Below are 15,670 nucleotides of genomic sequence, written 5' to 3' on the forward strand. Positions count from 1 at the left end.
GGGGATGGCCGCCGGGGCGGGGAGGCCGGGCGGGCGCGCGGGGCGCACGCGTTAAGTGGCGTCGCACGTGTAAGAGAAAAGTGTCCTTCTCGGAGCGGCCGTTAGCTCCGCTCGGGAGGAGCGCACCCGGGGCGCGCGGCGGCCGAGCGGGGTAAGCGCGGGGCGGCGCCGGGAGGAAGGACGGACCCGGGCAGGCTGCGCCTTCGCGCTCCCGGCCGCTTTGGATTCCTGGGGGGAGCTTGGGGAAGCTGTGGGAGGGACGTGGTTACCGATGAGGGTCGGGTAACTTTCTGGAAGACTTTGGAATAACTGGTGGTATGCAGAGCGCCCGCTCCCGGCTGAGCAGTGGCTCTTCTTGGCGCGTGGCCGACGGCTGGGTTGCAGGTGTGCCTTCTTGACGGTGTTCTGCCCCTTAAGAGAGGAAGTGGGGCTGCTCCGGACCCGCAGACCGCAGGGGTCTTCAGATCGAGGTAAATTCCGGACCCACTCAGCACCGCGCAGGGACCGGGGCTCCACCGTGCGCCCCGCAGAGCCGGGTCTTCCAGGGACGCTGTTGGCCCGCTTGCTTCTTTTAACAAACTTTTTGAAAGTTTTGTTTTTGTAAGAAATGCTTTAGTTATAAGCGCAAGATCGAATGTCTTGAGCCGTGTGCTTGCCGTGGTGCGTTCGGGTCTAGGAGTCCACGGAGGAGTGGACAGAGCTGCCCTGCAGTCGGCAGTAGGCCCTTCACGGGAGGCTCCGCCGCGAACCGCAGGGACGGGTGTCTGCTCTGCGCCCCCTTGGACAGAATTCCTCCCGGCTTGCAGACTCTCAGTTCATGAATCTGCGACTGGGACTTGAGGGACAAGTGTAGTTCCCCAGTTTTTATTTTGCCGAAATATCACCAAAATATGTCATTTAAAAATGGTGATATGAAAACAGCTGAGAGGTGAATGAATGCTTTGGTGTCTGTTACTCGGACAGATTGTGATTGACGATGCGTGCATCGCTTCACTGACAGTCCACCAATGCGCTGTGAAATGTGTTGCAAAACAAACATTAAAAGATTAAAGAGGAAAGGTGGGATTTATTTTCAGAGGTCGGTGTGTTCAAAGTAAACAACAGCTAATTTGGCACATATTCCACTGGCTCAGCAGTTTGATTCATGTTGGGCTAAGCATCTACCGAGGGCAGTGCACGTGCCCCTGTGGTATAAAGTAATTCAGGAAAGCTTTACTACTATAACAAATTAGACAGTGCGATTTGTATTAACCAGTTAATGTTAAAAGGCTTAAAGTCACCTGAAAATAATGAAATGTAACCAAATTTAACTGCCAATAAGGAAAGAGAATTTTGACAGTTTCCTTGGATGTTTCTTATATTTTGTGTACATTTTCTTAACAAAAATAACTTTTACACTACACACTTGAAACTTTAATTATGTGTATGTATCACAGATATTTTGCAGAGCCTCGTGTATGTAAAGAATTTAAACTATAATTAGTCCTTCAGATGTTACCATTATTTGAACATGCTCCTAACAGAGTAAATAGGGTATTGTGTATTTAGGATTTTAGCTCAGTACTACACCTAAATGCATGAATAAACACATAGTGTACCAAAATATTATCAGAACATTCTAGATAGTGGAAAGGCCTCTGAGAAGTATTTCAGCCTGGACAGATAGCGTGATTCTCGGGATCTGTGTATTAAGAAACTCAACCAAACTCATGATTGCCTACAATGTCCATCTCTCTCCCACCGCGGTGGTGTGGCCTTACCAGTACAGTGTAACACTTGTCCTACTATATTTTGATCAGTTTTTTGCAAGTCTGTCTCCCCCATAGATTGTGAATGAACCTCCTGGGGGTGAAGACCTTATCTCAATTAGTAGCACACTGACAAACACACGGTAGGTGTTTGATAAATGTTTACTAAATTGAAGAGGGAAAAAAGTCCAATATTTGTGGCCATAAACAGCATACCTGTGTCTCTAAAAACACTATGTTTTTGCCATTTCAGTATAATGCATAAAAGGAGTAAACTAGTGATAAAGTTCAATCTGAATTTTCGTTCTTACAGTGGTGGGAAATTCTTCATCATGATAACTAAGTTATTACTCTTGTGCTTTTTTTTAAAAATCTGATCTTCAAAAGCATGACTTCAAAATGGTTAATGTGAACAGTTTCTGCATTCTTACATTTCTTTAATTTGAAGAATTCATGGTTTGCTTTAAATTTACTTTTAACAAACTAATGATACTGAACTGTAAAAGTCACTTATTTTTTTCATTTGGAACACCTCATGATCTCCATGAACTAATACTCATTTTACTCATGAACCTCCATTTTGTAATACCTTCAAAATGAATCCTTTATTATAGAACATAGATGATATTTCTGTGTTATATACTAATAAAAATAGGTTTGAATAGAAGCAAAATTATATTTATACTATAGAAATTATTATTGCAAAATAGAAACCATTTTGACAGATGTCATTTGTGCACGTAATATAAGTAGAAAAATAAAATACCATAATTCTAAGGCCGTGAGGTTTTGTTCACTAAACAGAAGGAAAGACAATTTCTGAATTTGCTTTAAAATGACAGCTCCAAATTATATGATGGAGTAACAGGACTGTTCTTAACATTTAACAATTGTAGTCACTTTGGGCTGCTGGAGGAAAGCAAAAGCTTAAAATGTACCCTAACCCATATTTCTAAACATATGTTTTATTGTGATCTGAACAGTCTGCCTGGTGTGTGATCCTGGGAAGTCACGCAGCGGGGAAGGGGCACGGACCCAGAATCAGAAGTCAGGAGTTTTCGTGGCAGCTTCAGCACTGTGGGCTGTGCCGCCTCCGGCAAATCACAGTACCCTCTCGGGGCTTGCATTTCCCAGTCTGTAAAGTGAAGAGAATAACCTAGACCACTTCCGAGGTTCTTCTAGCTCTAAGATGCTGCGATTCCTACCTCCTCCCTGAATGAGTAAGGTTCCTGAAGGATGGAACTTGGATTTCCTCAGGAAATTACCTTATACCTGACAGACTATATGAAGCCAGTACTGGGTGTAAGACTCAGGCTGCCCGATCTTGTGTTTAGACAGGACAAGATCCTGCACAGAGTGCTTGTAAGCTAGAACACCCCTGCAATGGTCTTTATTGTCGTTCACCCCTGCCCCAAGCCACCCTTCAGGAAGTATTGGTAAATTTAGTTATATTTCAAGAGTAGTGACTTTTGTTTTTATTATTCAATTATTAAAAGTTGAGTACTAATGCGGAAGGATGTTAAAATTGACCCTAAGTTACACTAAAATGTGTAAATAAAATGTTTAAATAAGTGAAACTTCCAATGGTATTCTTAGGTCTTTCACAGAAGTTATTTTTAAAACTTTTAATGCCATCTAATAATCAGCAGGAAAAACTGGAGGCTCCACAGGGTGATGGAACAGGGAAGACATTTGGAGGGTTTAAAAAGGAAGCCCGTGTGGCATGAATAGTTCTGGAAGATGGTCGCGTTTCTAATTATGCTCCAGACTTTCTACATTTTTCTGTCAGTTGAACAGCTCAACCAGCTGTTAATTTCCTAGCTTAATATTAGAGCTCTAATGGAAATGGTGACTTAATACTGATTTCTGGTAGGAATATTTATTTTAGTCACAGTATTTCAAGAGGAAATACTGTGGATAGAAAGTTAGGTGTATTTTTAGTGTTGTCGTTATATAAAATTTTTGAAGATAAAATTTGAAGACATTTGTTTTTAAACTAATACAGTTGTTTAATTGCTCCCAACTTAAAATCAGCTTTCAGTCAGCTTTTAAGTTACAGAATGTCAAAAAACAACAACAACAGAATTTTTCCCTGGACTAAGGATGAGAAGTATTAACCATATTTACCTTAGCCAAGACTTAAGAGCATACAACTTTTCACGTACTTCTAAACAATTTAAAATCCCTCCCACAAAACAATTAAAATTCCCACATAAAAGAGAAAATACAGAGATGATAATAATAATACATGGATGGCAGGTGTTTTACATACATTCTTATTTAATAAATAAAATAAAAGTATACTTGAAGGTGGCTCAGTCAGTGAGGCGTGCAGCTCTTGATCTTGAGGTTGTAAGTTTGGGACCCATGTTGCATGTAGAGATAACTTGAAAAATAAAATCTTTTTTTAAAAAGTTTAATTTTATTTAATTTTTTTTTGAAATGTTTAAAGAGAGAGCACGTGGGCATGTGCGCAGGGGTGGGCCCTCCCCCCAAGAGAGGGAGACCGACGATCTGAGGCAGGCTTTGTGCTATCAGCACAGAGCCTGAAATGGGCTTAAACTCACAGACTGCAAGATCATGACCTGAGCCAAAGTCAGACGCTTAACCGACTGAGCCCCCCAGGCACCCCTGAAGTAAAATTTTAAAACAATTTTATATTTCTAGAGATTTATTATCCAACAACAATAATATATAATTCTAACAGTGCTTTAAAATTATTGATAAAGAAGTTGGAAATTAGTATCTTATGATTTCAATTAAATCCATCCGTGTGTGGTAAAGTGATGTCTCCTGCCAGAGCATTGGATAACTGAAAAGTTAAGTAGTAGAAGCCATGCACCTTTTCTATTTAAAATAAGGAATCCCCTGGAACTGTGCAGTAATAAATGATTTTACACTAAGATTGAGGATACCTTTAAATTATGTATGTATATTTTATACTAATACTAGCAAATACCAAAATCTACATAATCTTTTTAAAAGATCCATAGGTGAGGCACCTGGGTGGCTCAGTTGGTTGAGCGTCCAAGTTGGCTCAGGTCATGATCTCACAGTTATGGGTTCGAGCCCTGCATCAGGCCCTGGGCTGACAGCTCAGAGCCTGGAGTCTGCTTTGTATTCTGTGTCCCTCTCTCTCTCTGCCCCTCCCCAACTCACACTCTGTCTCTCTCTGTCTCTCAAAAAAAAAAAATGTTAAAAAAATTGTAATAAAATAAAAGATCCACAGAAAGTTATTGTAGATTTGTTCTCTATACTGTAAATATAGCATATGGGATAAGACATTGGAAAAAAATAACAAACTCTCATTCTTTTTCAACCATATCAAAATTAGTTCCTTAAAGAAAAACTTTCAGGGACCCTTGGGTGGTTCAGTGGTTTAGCGTCAGACTTCAGCTCAGGTCATGATCTCACAGTTCGTGAGTTCAAGCCCTGCATCGGGCTCTGTACTGGCAGCTCTGAGCCTAGAGCCTGCTTCAGATTCCATGTGTCCCTCTCTCTCTGCCCCTCCCCTGCTCATGATCTGTCTCTCTCTGTCTCAAAAATAAGTAAGTGTTAAAAAAATAAATACATAAAATCTTCAACTAAACAATATTTGGAACCAGTACCAATTTGTACATAAGTACGAATACCATAGAGTTTCAAAATCATAAGAAAATACAATGAATAATTTTATGCCAATAAATTTGAAGCTTAGATGAAATGGAAATTTTTCTAAAAGTTATAAACTATCAAAATTGACTTAAATAGCAATTCTATTTATGTCGATAATAGTCAATGAAGTTGGATTTGTAATCTAAGCGTCCCCCGGACCCCCTCAAAAAAAGACGTTAATCCCAAACTCTTTTATAGGAGATTCTTATACAAGCTTATTCAGAGAAATTTTTAGTTTTTCAGGCTCAAATAATGTTCTTACCAAAATCCAATGGTAGTACCAAAGAAATGATACCAATCTTAGGTATAAACAAATGACCCAAAATAAATTAGTATCTTATGAATAAAGTAGTAGCGAATTGAATGTGCTAGTATATTAAAAATAAAGTCGTGACTGATACAGAGCTTTGCCATCTAAAAAATTCACTACAGCAGGAAAAATGTATTTTACTAAATCCAACTTAGTAAATCCATGATTCAGAAACTTATGATTTAGAAAACAAAACCCAACAAACAACAAAGATTATAAGGAAACTTCCTTAGCCTGATAAAAGTTGAAACATCATACTCAGTAATAGAACCTGAGAAGCGTTCATGTTTAAGACAAAAATATGAAAAGATGTCACCATCTCCACGTTGTGCCTGGGGTACTGGTCAGTACAAGAAAAAGAAATAACAGGAATTAGAATTAAGGGAGGAAGAAACAAATCAATCGTTAATAGCAGATGATATGGTTGTATGTTACATAGAAATTCCAAAGGAGCCTCCTATTTGACCTAGTGAGGCTTTTCTAACAGGTTTCTGGATACAGAATCAATATATAAAAACAATGTTCCAGGGCGCCTGGGTGGCTCCGTTAGTCGAGCATCCAACTTAGGCTCAGGACATGATCTCGCAGTTTGAGTTCCATCCCCCCATCAGGCTCTGTGCTGACAGCTCAGAGCCTGGAGCCTGCTGCAGATTCTGTGTCACTCTCTGCCCTTCCCCTGCTCATGCTCTGTCTCTCTCTCTCTCAAAAATAAGTAAACCTTAAAAAAAATTTTTTTAAAGAAGAAAAATCAATGTTCCTAAGTGCCATTAGTAATCAATCAAAAGTTATAATGAGAAAACTATTTGGGGGGCGTTCCTGGGTGGCTCAGTCAGTTAAGTGTCTGACTTCAACTCAGGTCATGATCTCACAGTTCATGTTTTCATGCCCCACACCATTCACATGTTGTTCAGTCAAAAACATCAGAGGTTTGGTTTTCTCCTCTTTTGTGCACGTCTGTGTGGTTGAGCTTTTCCCATTGCTGTGACCCTGAATTATAAGTGGCACGGAGCTAGCTTTTAAAAGCCTAGTTCCCATCTTGCTCTTTAGTCTTAGAAGCTCAGACAATGCTAAATGTTGGAGTTGAGGCTATAGAGCAAATCAAATTGTTATCTTGATGAACTTATTTGAAATCTGTTTCCTTTTTAAAGAGACCAGAATTGTGGTTAAGTACAGAATTCTGTAGGCGAGGTCTCATGGCATCTGGGAATGATTGTGTTAAATGTGAAAGCTTGAAATAGGCAGGTAAGGTATGAAGCTAATGGAAAATAGTGTTTCCACCTGCTAAAAAGAAAGTTAGATAAGCCATTTTTCATAGTATCATATTTGTGACTGGTTAGGCCTCCTGTGTTCTTTTAAGTTTGTGCCAACCCAGGGATGGCGAAAGTTAGCATTTGGGCCACACTGCCTCATACCAAACCTTAGCAGACATTACTAATTGAAGAGAGAACTCTTCCTGGCTAAGCCTGTGTGTGACCCTCATACTCCACAATGTTCCAGGCAGTCTATAGTTAACAAAATTAATTTGCCTAGCCATGTCTCATATTATGTTACCTCTAACTTATAGCATCAATATATTGTTACAAAAGGGAATCAAGTAAAAGACATGTGACACCTTTTGGGTATTAACTAAACTTAACTAAAAGTTGCATTTCCTACTAATAAGCTATTTTGTAAGCTTCTCCTTCTGTACTCAACCTCCAAATGCTGGAGTACCCCATGGCTTGATCTTTAGCCCCCTGTCCTCCTCCCAGTCTCAGGGTTTGATGATCACCCCCAAATGTTTATGTCTAGCCCCAACACTAGCATGTCTAATAGATGTCTCCAACTTAACATTTCCCAAATAGGACTCATGATTTCCATGCCTTTCCCAATCATGTACCTCTGGTCTCCCCATCTTGGTAAATGGCCATCCCCTTCCTTCTGTTCAGGGTAGAAACCTTGGCCTCTCCTCAGCGCTACCCCAATCCTTGACCCACCGGCACATCATGCAGGACCTACCTTCAGAATCTTGCAGACTCAGCCATCTGTCACCACTGTCACTTCTCTGGAGTATAACATAGCCTCCTCACTGGACCCTCTGCTGTCACCCTTGCCTCCTGCCCCCTTTCCCCCACAGCTGCACTCAACACAGCAACCACTGGGGTCCTGTGAAGATGTAAGTCGGATCACATCACTCTTCTGTTCAGACCCTCCAGTGCCTTCTCTCCCTGGGAGTATAAGCGAGAGTTCTCTTTAGCGTCTGCCACCATCTGCCCACCTCCAGACTTCCTCTTTGACCTGCCTCTCTACCTGCTCCGTCCCAAGCACCCCAGGTCTGCTCCCCGCTGAAACCCTTCCTCTGCCTGGAATGCATGTCCTCATCTCAGAGGCCAAGGTCTTCGCTCTGATGGTCCCCTCTCCAGGAGGCCCCCCATGCTCAGCAGCCCCTGCGCTTCCCTCTGTGCTACCCCTACCCCAGCTGTCTACCCACAGCTCCCAGCACCTGGGCCCCCCTCCCCTGTCTCTTCCAGCCCACAGCTTTGCCGCCAGAGCGTTTGCAGCATCAGGCAGTGCTCCTCTGTGGTGCTCAGCACTGAGCACCTCACACACAGTGGGCCTTCACTCAGCCCTCACTGAGGGGCCGCAAGTGCTGCGTGGACACAAGGTCTGGCTGTGCAGGGAACTCAGGGAGCCCAGCCCTTTCTCATCCTCTCCGGTCCCTGCTAATCAAACCTTTTTTCTTCCCAGGGGCTTAAGTCCTGCCCTTGCCCGGGAGGATGGCCTCCTGCTTGACCTCGCCCAGAAGAGCCTTGTCATCACCGTGGAGGACACCGTCTGCGTCCCTGCTCGGCCCCATCCTGGTGCTGGGCAGCCTGAGCCTCCTGGCTCCTGGCCCTGTGACTCCGCCCCTCTGGTGCCAAATACCCCCAGCCTTCCCCAGCTTGAAAACACCTCCACTGTGCCCTACTACCCACATTATACCCATCTTGTGTCGTCCTTCCTTTAGTCTCTAGACTGACTGAGCGGGTGCTCTCCGTACCATGCCTCCATTTCCCTCCCACACTTTGCCCCTTAAACTACTGGCCTAGACTTTGGTTTCTGCCCTAACACTCCCACTAGACTGAGCACTTAAAGACCGTCAGTGGTCTCCTTATTGTGAGATCGAAGGGCCTCCTCTCTATTTCCGTCCTTCTTGAACACACGAAGAATGCTGACAGTGGTAGTCACTTCCTGCTTCAAAGTCCTCCTTTGGCCCCTCACTTCCGTGCCACCTTCGTTCTCCAGTCTTATTGACAGCTCAGAGAATGCACCTTTGGAGATGTGACTAGCTCGCACTCCCAGCAGTGAGCTGGGCTCTGCTGGCTCTTGGGCATCCTGAAGTACACTGTAAATCTTGAATCTTAGTAGCTCAGACAAAGCTCTATGTTGGGGACAATTCTATAAAGAAGAAAGGGTCTTCTGTTTTATTATTATTTTGAAAACAAAACAAATACAAGCCAAGCAATGTGAACTTGTCTGGCAGAGCTGATCAGGCCCCCACTGAGGAAGGCCCTTCCTTCCACACTGTTCAGGGGTCGCTGCTCTCCGTCATTGCTTAGTGTCAGGCTCTTACCCGATTGGTCAGCCCTACGCTCCTTCGTGGGACACAGACCACACGGGGTGAGGGCAGTGAGTCCTTTCCCAAACTGCTTGTCCGCCAGTCACCGGGTTTTCTGCTGAAGTAGGTCCTTAGCTCTTCGCTTTGTCTTCACCCAGACAGAGCTACACTGGGACCCTCTTCCACCCTGTTTTAACTCTGTGTCTCCAGCTTTTTCCTGGACAGCATCATTCACCTCTCCCACCACTGCTTTTCATCCAGAAGGTCACAAACCCAGAGTCTTCACCTTGCCTTCCAATCCCAAATTCGCAAGCCTCCCTCAATGTTTTTCCTCTTCCAGTGGCACCCAGATTTTCCCTCTCAGTCTCAGAAATGTGAGCTTTGTCTTTAATCCATGCCTCTCTCTTTCTTGGTCTGACTCTAGACAGACTCTACCTTCTGCTTTATTTTTGTCTCCAGACCTTGTCTCCTTTCTGTCTTTCCTTTTTCCATGTGCCGCCTCTGTCACTCAGCCCCGGCCTCCAGCACTCACTTGGAGATTATCACTCTTTCTGCGTCCCCGCTGGCTGTTGGAGGGGCCCTGTTTTTCCTGCACAGCACTTTAAGCATATCTCCCCACTCTCCAAGTGGTTTAGTGGCCCTCAATGTCCTTTCATTCATTTGTCCCCCCAGGGTTCCCGGAGCATCTGCCTTGTGTGGAGGACACAGGTCTTCCGTGGTGAAGCAGCCATTTAACCCCACCGCTTCCTCACACAGGTCACACTGCCATGGCAATGTTTCGGCCTCGACATGTACTCCCTTCCCCCTACCGCCTCCCAAAGCCACATCTCTCAGTCCCTGCTCCAATTCCATTCTCCCACGGCTGGCCTCCCCTGGCTGCATGTTCTCATACTAATGTCCTTTTTCTCTGAGGACCCTCTGCACCTGTGTAGCTCCCTATTTTCCTGAATTCTCCTATCTCCACACACAGATTTCGAGATAGAGACCATGTTTTTACTTCCACTGTATCCAATGGAACCGTGGCCCAGAATTGAGCACAAGACTATCACTGAATAAATAGCCATTGCTTGATCCATGGGACACTTAACACCTCCTGAAGGCCAAGGGGAAATGACATAACTTTGAAAGGGGAAGAACTGTGTGAAGAACAGGGACCAAGCGCGTTTAGAATTTGCAGCCTGAGACCTTGTTATGCAGTGGTGTCAGAATCAAAGTTTGCACAGAGATAAACATAAAAATCAATTAAATGCTATTTCCTGGAGATGATTAATGTCCACATCCAAATATAGAACCCACTGCCACTGTTGGAGGGCAGTGAGCTAGGAAGCGGGGGCCGCAGCCCACGGCTCTGGAGTCAGATCTCGTGCAGCTTCCAAAGTCAAGGTCTCAGCCCTGGGAGCTCTCAAGAGCCGCTCTGGTTTTGTCCTCAAGTGGCCCAATATGTTGACAAGAAGAATAAGCCCATTTTTTCCTTTCAAGCAGAAAGGTATTTCATTCACTCACCTCATGTTTGTCTTACTGGATGTCAGCCCTCAGTGGACCATGGGGCCTCCTCTGTGTCTGTTGCTCGTGCTCACTTAGTCAGCAGAGGTTCACTGTTGTGAGAGGACTTCGCCTCTACGCTGTCATTTTCCTAAGTACTGAACTGGCATGAGAGATAGGACCAAAAGTGATATTGATAAAACACCCTAAGAACATCTGCGTGGCAACTGGAGCAAACTGTGGCAGCTGTGAAGGGAGGTGGAGGCCACGTCTGCCGGGGAGTCTCCCATTTCCATCTGGCCTTGACCCACACTGCAGGCCTTGTCATAGATATCCAGTTACCTGGTTAATTTTTTTATTCATTCATTCCTGTATTTTCCAGAAGAAAACCCCAACTGTGAGGTGTGGTGGTGGTAAGACTCAGCAGTGAGCAACAGATTAGCAAGAGCCCAGCCCCTGCTTTGGGGGAAGCTGGTGGCCTGCTGGGGCAGGAGAATCCAGCGTGAGCTCTGTGGCATCAGTGATAACGGTCGCCAGGCTCTGTGGTGCATCTCAGAGACCCCAGGGTCACTCTCCAGTCTGCCATTGGGCTGATGTCATACGCATTGTGTTTGTCTTTTGTGTGCTTATCAGGGACATGATTAAAGAGATCTAAGGAGTAGACACTGTAGTGAGAGAACAATGAAAAAAGAATCAAATTTTTTGTCAAACACTAGAACTTTGAAACATGAGACATGGTCACTAATCCTTTAGGACAATAAATGTAGTAAGTTGTTACAGAAAATGCAAAGAAATGTGAAAAGAGAATAAAAATCGCCCAGGTCTAGAAACGCTACGGTTCACATTTAAGTGTCATTCTCAGTCTTCCTTTGCATGTAAAGTAGTGTAGGAAATAGCCGGTAGCAGGCTGTGGTTTTGTGTTATGTTTTTGCCATTTATCAGTATAACATGAATGTATCTTTATGTCATTAATGATCTTAAAAGTTATATCTACTGAATACCTTATATTTTAGTAGCTATGAATCAATCAGAGCTTGTCATGTACGCCTGGACTTAGCCTATAAATAATTTAAGAGAGTGTAGGAATTGTCTGCAAGCAATAGGAATCCCAACTTGAACAAGTAGGGTTTTCTCCCTTCACGTACATCTGGAGCTTGTGTTGGGGTTGATTCAGCAGGTCCACGGTGTCACAACAGGGGCCCTGGGACTTCCTCATGCTTGCAAGGTGACTACCCCACTCCAGGCATCACATCTGTCTTCACCATAGAAAGACAGGCAAAGTGTCAGCAAAGGACATCTGCTTTTTTACTAGGAAACCAGAAGCTTTCCCAGCCAGCTTCTTAGACCTCACTGAATGCAACAAAAGGAGGTAGGACAGCAAGAATTTCCCTTCCTGGTCACGTTACTGGCAGGCAAGGGAGCGGAGGGTGGGCATAGGAGTTGGGCCAGCCAGTCCCGATGCCAGCCATGGGCACTATTATGTATTTAACTGCTCATCCTTCAGTGGGCACTTTTGTTTCCAAGTATTCCTTCTTATAAATAATTTGTGGTAAATATCCATGTTCATCCATTCCTCAGCATCTCTGATTATTATTCCCTTGGTATGATGTCCCAGGAGTAGAATTACAGGTTAGAGGTATCATGATTTTTTTTTAAGTTTATTTATTTTTTAGAGAGAGAAAGCACAACTGGGGTAGGGACAGAGAAAGGGAGGAGAGAATCCCAACCAGGCTCCGCACTAGCAATGCACAGCCTCATATGGGACTTGAATTTACGAGATTGAGATGAGATCACTCATGATGAGATCATGACCTGAGCCAAAGTCAGACACTTAACCAGCTGAGCCCCCAGGCGCCCCAAGGCATCATGATTTTTGTATCTCTTCTTACATACTACTAAACTCCTTTCCAGAAAGACCTTGTCAGTGTGTGCCAACGCACAGTGCGTGAGCCATGGGCTCTACCCCCCTCCCCCAAGGCTTAGGACACACTTTTAGTTGCCCCATCTGTAGGATTAATTGCACTTTCGCACCTGCCAGAGCACCGGCTAAGTATGCAGATGAGAGCACATTGTGATTCTGTAGTTGCACTCAGAGGTCCTGATGTCATTTTACAGGTACCTATCTGAAAGTGTTTTGCAGCACCTGGACCTAAAGGACTCTGGAGAGACTGAGCCACCAAAGAAGAGTCACAAGATGCCACAGCCAGCCGTCCTACCTGCTTCGTCTGATTTACTAATTGAATAAATGTTTCCTTGGCCCCATGTTTCTCCACAGGTGCACAATGGACATTTGGGGCGGGGCAGTTCTTTACTGTGGGGGACGCCCCAATCATGGAACACTTTGCCTCCCTGGCCCTGCAGGGAAATGCCAGCAACACTCTCCAGGCTGTGACAAGCAGACCCTCCCTCATGCTATTATATGCCACCAGCCTTGTGGGGAGAGCCTCCCAGGCACATCGAATTGACCCCTCACTAGCACATTATGCTGTGCTGGGCCAGGCAGGACTGTCCAGGGAAGGTGGCAGGAGAAAGAATACATTTCCCACACTGGTATTTTCTTAGAGACTTCTAGAAATGCCGGTTGCCCAGCTGTTCTGCCTGCAGACATCAAGGAAAGGATGTGCTTGTCTAGGGACAGTGAGGAGAAAGGATGCCATTTGTAGCTGAGCAAGGTGGGAGGTGTGGAAGGATGGAGAGAATGCCCTGGAATGCAAGGGGAGCAACAGCTGTTAAGCCAGGGTCATGATAAGGAGGAAAAGAAAACACAGGGCTCCCGTGGCAGCCTGAGTTGGCCACTCTTGTAGGGAGAGTGGAGGGCAACAGGCCAGTCCCTGGCCCGGGCCAAGTTTTAAGTTGAAGAAACAGCACGTGCAAAGGCATAAAGGCCATTTCAGGGACCACAAGGAGCTTGGTATCCCTCAAGTGTTGGATCAGGGACTGATGGGCGGTACCCACGTCAAGGCTTCTGTCCTGTGCCACCAGAGGAAAGGCTTCAGCAGAGTGGAGGGAGGGGCTGAGGCTAGGGGCAGAGATGCAGGTTAGAGACCTCATGACAGTCTGGGGTTTAGGAGAAGAAGGATGTCTTCTGGATGGTTCCCTATCACCTGACATCCTTCCTGCAAGAGTGGGTTGTTGCATGTTCAACAATTAAGTTTCTAAATTAAGGTATTTTACCTTCTAAGAACATGCCAAATAGAGCAGATGCCAGTCACAATAGGGGCAAGGAGGGTGGTAGGATATGTGAAGAGTGATATTTCTCCAGAGACCTCAAATGACCAAAACAAAGGGTTGGAAGTTTATTCCGAGAGTTAACATTTGTTTCTTTAGGTCATGATGAGTAAAGTCCTGTTTTATGTATTTGTCTTCAAACCAATTCACAAAAATTAATATTTTAAAACATTTTAAAATTCAAAACGAGAAGAGTATTCTTTAGCGCTGCTGGAGCTGGTGTGTGCCCTTGGTTAGATGGCTCTCCTTACCCAGACAATGGCAGTGAGAATGGAGCTGCCTTTCAGTGCCTGTTGAAAGGGGCTGGCCTGTGAGCAGCAGCGACGCGGATGACGCCTTCTAATCTTGGTCCCCTGCGTCTGATGACCACTGCTACCATCACCAAGGGGGCCCACGGGCCCTCCTTTGCTTCGTCTAGGAAGCAGCTCACTGAGCATGGCCCATGACCATCGTCCCATCTTAGATGGAGACACAGGGTTTAAGGGCTTATGTCACCTGTGGGCATCTGGCTCATGCCAGCACTTGAGTAACAGTAGCTCCCAGTTGCATTGGCGCTGCGGGCATTTCTCTGACCCCGCTCAGCGCTGCAGCGGGAAGATACATACTCGCGCGCGCGCACACACCCTTGCACGGGCACACATATGCACGCAGGCGCGCGCCTGCACACTCACGCACACTCTTGCACACGAACACCCCCTTGCACGTGCACACGTACGCAGGCAGGTGCGCGCCTGCACACTCGATCACACCCTTGCACGCGTGTGCTGTCGCGAGCTCTGTAGCCCCCCCTCATCCGGAAGCGGGAGCACAGCGTCCCGTGGGGGCCACCTCCCCGCCGCCCGCATTGGGCACCCCCCCCTCCGCTAACTGCAGTGTTCCCTTGCAGGGTAGCGATCTGGAGCAATGGGCGACTGGAGCTTCCTGGGGAAGCTGCTAGAGAACGCGCAGGAGCACTCCACGGTCATTGGCAAGGTGTGGCTGACGGTCCTGTTCATCTTCAGGATCCTGGTGCTGGGCACGGCCGCCGAGGAGGTGTGGGGCGACGAGCAATCAGACTTTATGTGCAACACGCAGCAGCCCGGCTGCGAGAACGTGTGCTACGACAGGGCCTTCCCCATCTCGCACGTCCGCTTCTGGGTGCTGCAGATCATCTTCGTGTCCACGCCCACCCTCATCTACCTGGGCCACGTGCTACACCTTGTGCGCATGGAGGACAAGCGGAGGGAGCGCGACGCCGAGCCGCCGGGCGTAGACCCGCAGGAGCGGCCGACGGTGCGCGACGACCGCGGCCGGATCCGCATGGCTGGCGCCCTGCTGCGCACCTATGTGTTCAACATCATCTTCAAGACGCTGTTCGAGGTGGGCTTCCTCGCAGGCCAGTACTTCCTGTATGGCTTCGAGCTGAAGCCGCTGTTCCGCTGTGACCGGTGGCCCTGCCCCAACACGGTGGACTGCTTCATCTCCAGGCCCACGGAGAAGACCATCTTCATCGTGTTCATGCTGGCAGTGGCCTGCGTGTCCCTCCTCCTCAACATGCTGGAGATCTACCACCTGGGCTGGAAGAAGCTCAAGCAGGGCATAACCAACGGCCGCCGCGCGGACTCCCCCGAGCCCGGGCGGGGGGCCCCAGGACCCGGCGACGCGAGCCCCCCGCTGCCCGCTGGCTGCCCG

At 46.3% G+C, this 15,670-nt stretch overlaps 1 protein-coding gene across 1 annotated transcript in view; it reads left to right on the top strand.

Annotated features, from left to right (window-relative positions):
* Window positions 1-56: 56 nt before the first annotated feature.
* The window catches only part of GJA3 (gap junction protein alpha 3), a 17,444-nt gene continuing 1,830 nt past the window's right edge, over window positions 57-15,670 (top strand). The window contains exons 1-3 of the mRNA XM_029936188.1: window positions 57-151; window positions 385-470; window positions 14,886-15,669. Coding sequence (XP_029792048.1) covers window positions 14,903-15,669 — 767 coding nt within the window. The 5' untranslated portion in view covers window positions 57-151; window positions 385-470; window positions 14,886-14,902. The remainder of the gene's footprint in view (window positions 152-384; window positions 471-14,885; window position 15,670) is intronic.

This window comes from Suricata suricatta, chromosome 4 (assembly GCF_006229205.1).
Source record: "Suricata suricatta isolate VVHF042 chromosome 4, meerkat_22Aug2017_6uvM2_HiC, whole genome shotgun sequence".
NCBI lineage: Eukaryota > Metazoa > Chordata > Mammalia > Carnivora > Herpestidae > Suricata > Suricata suricatta.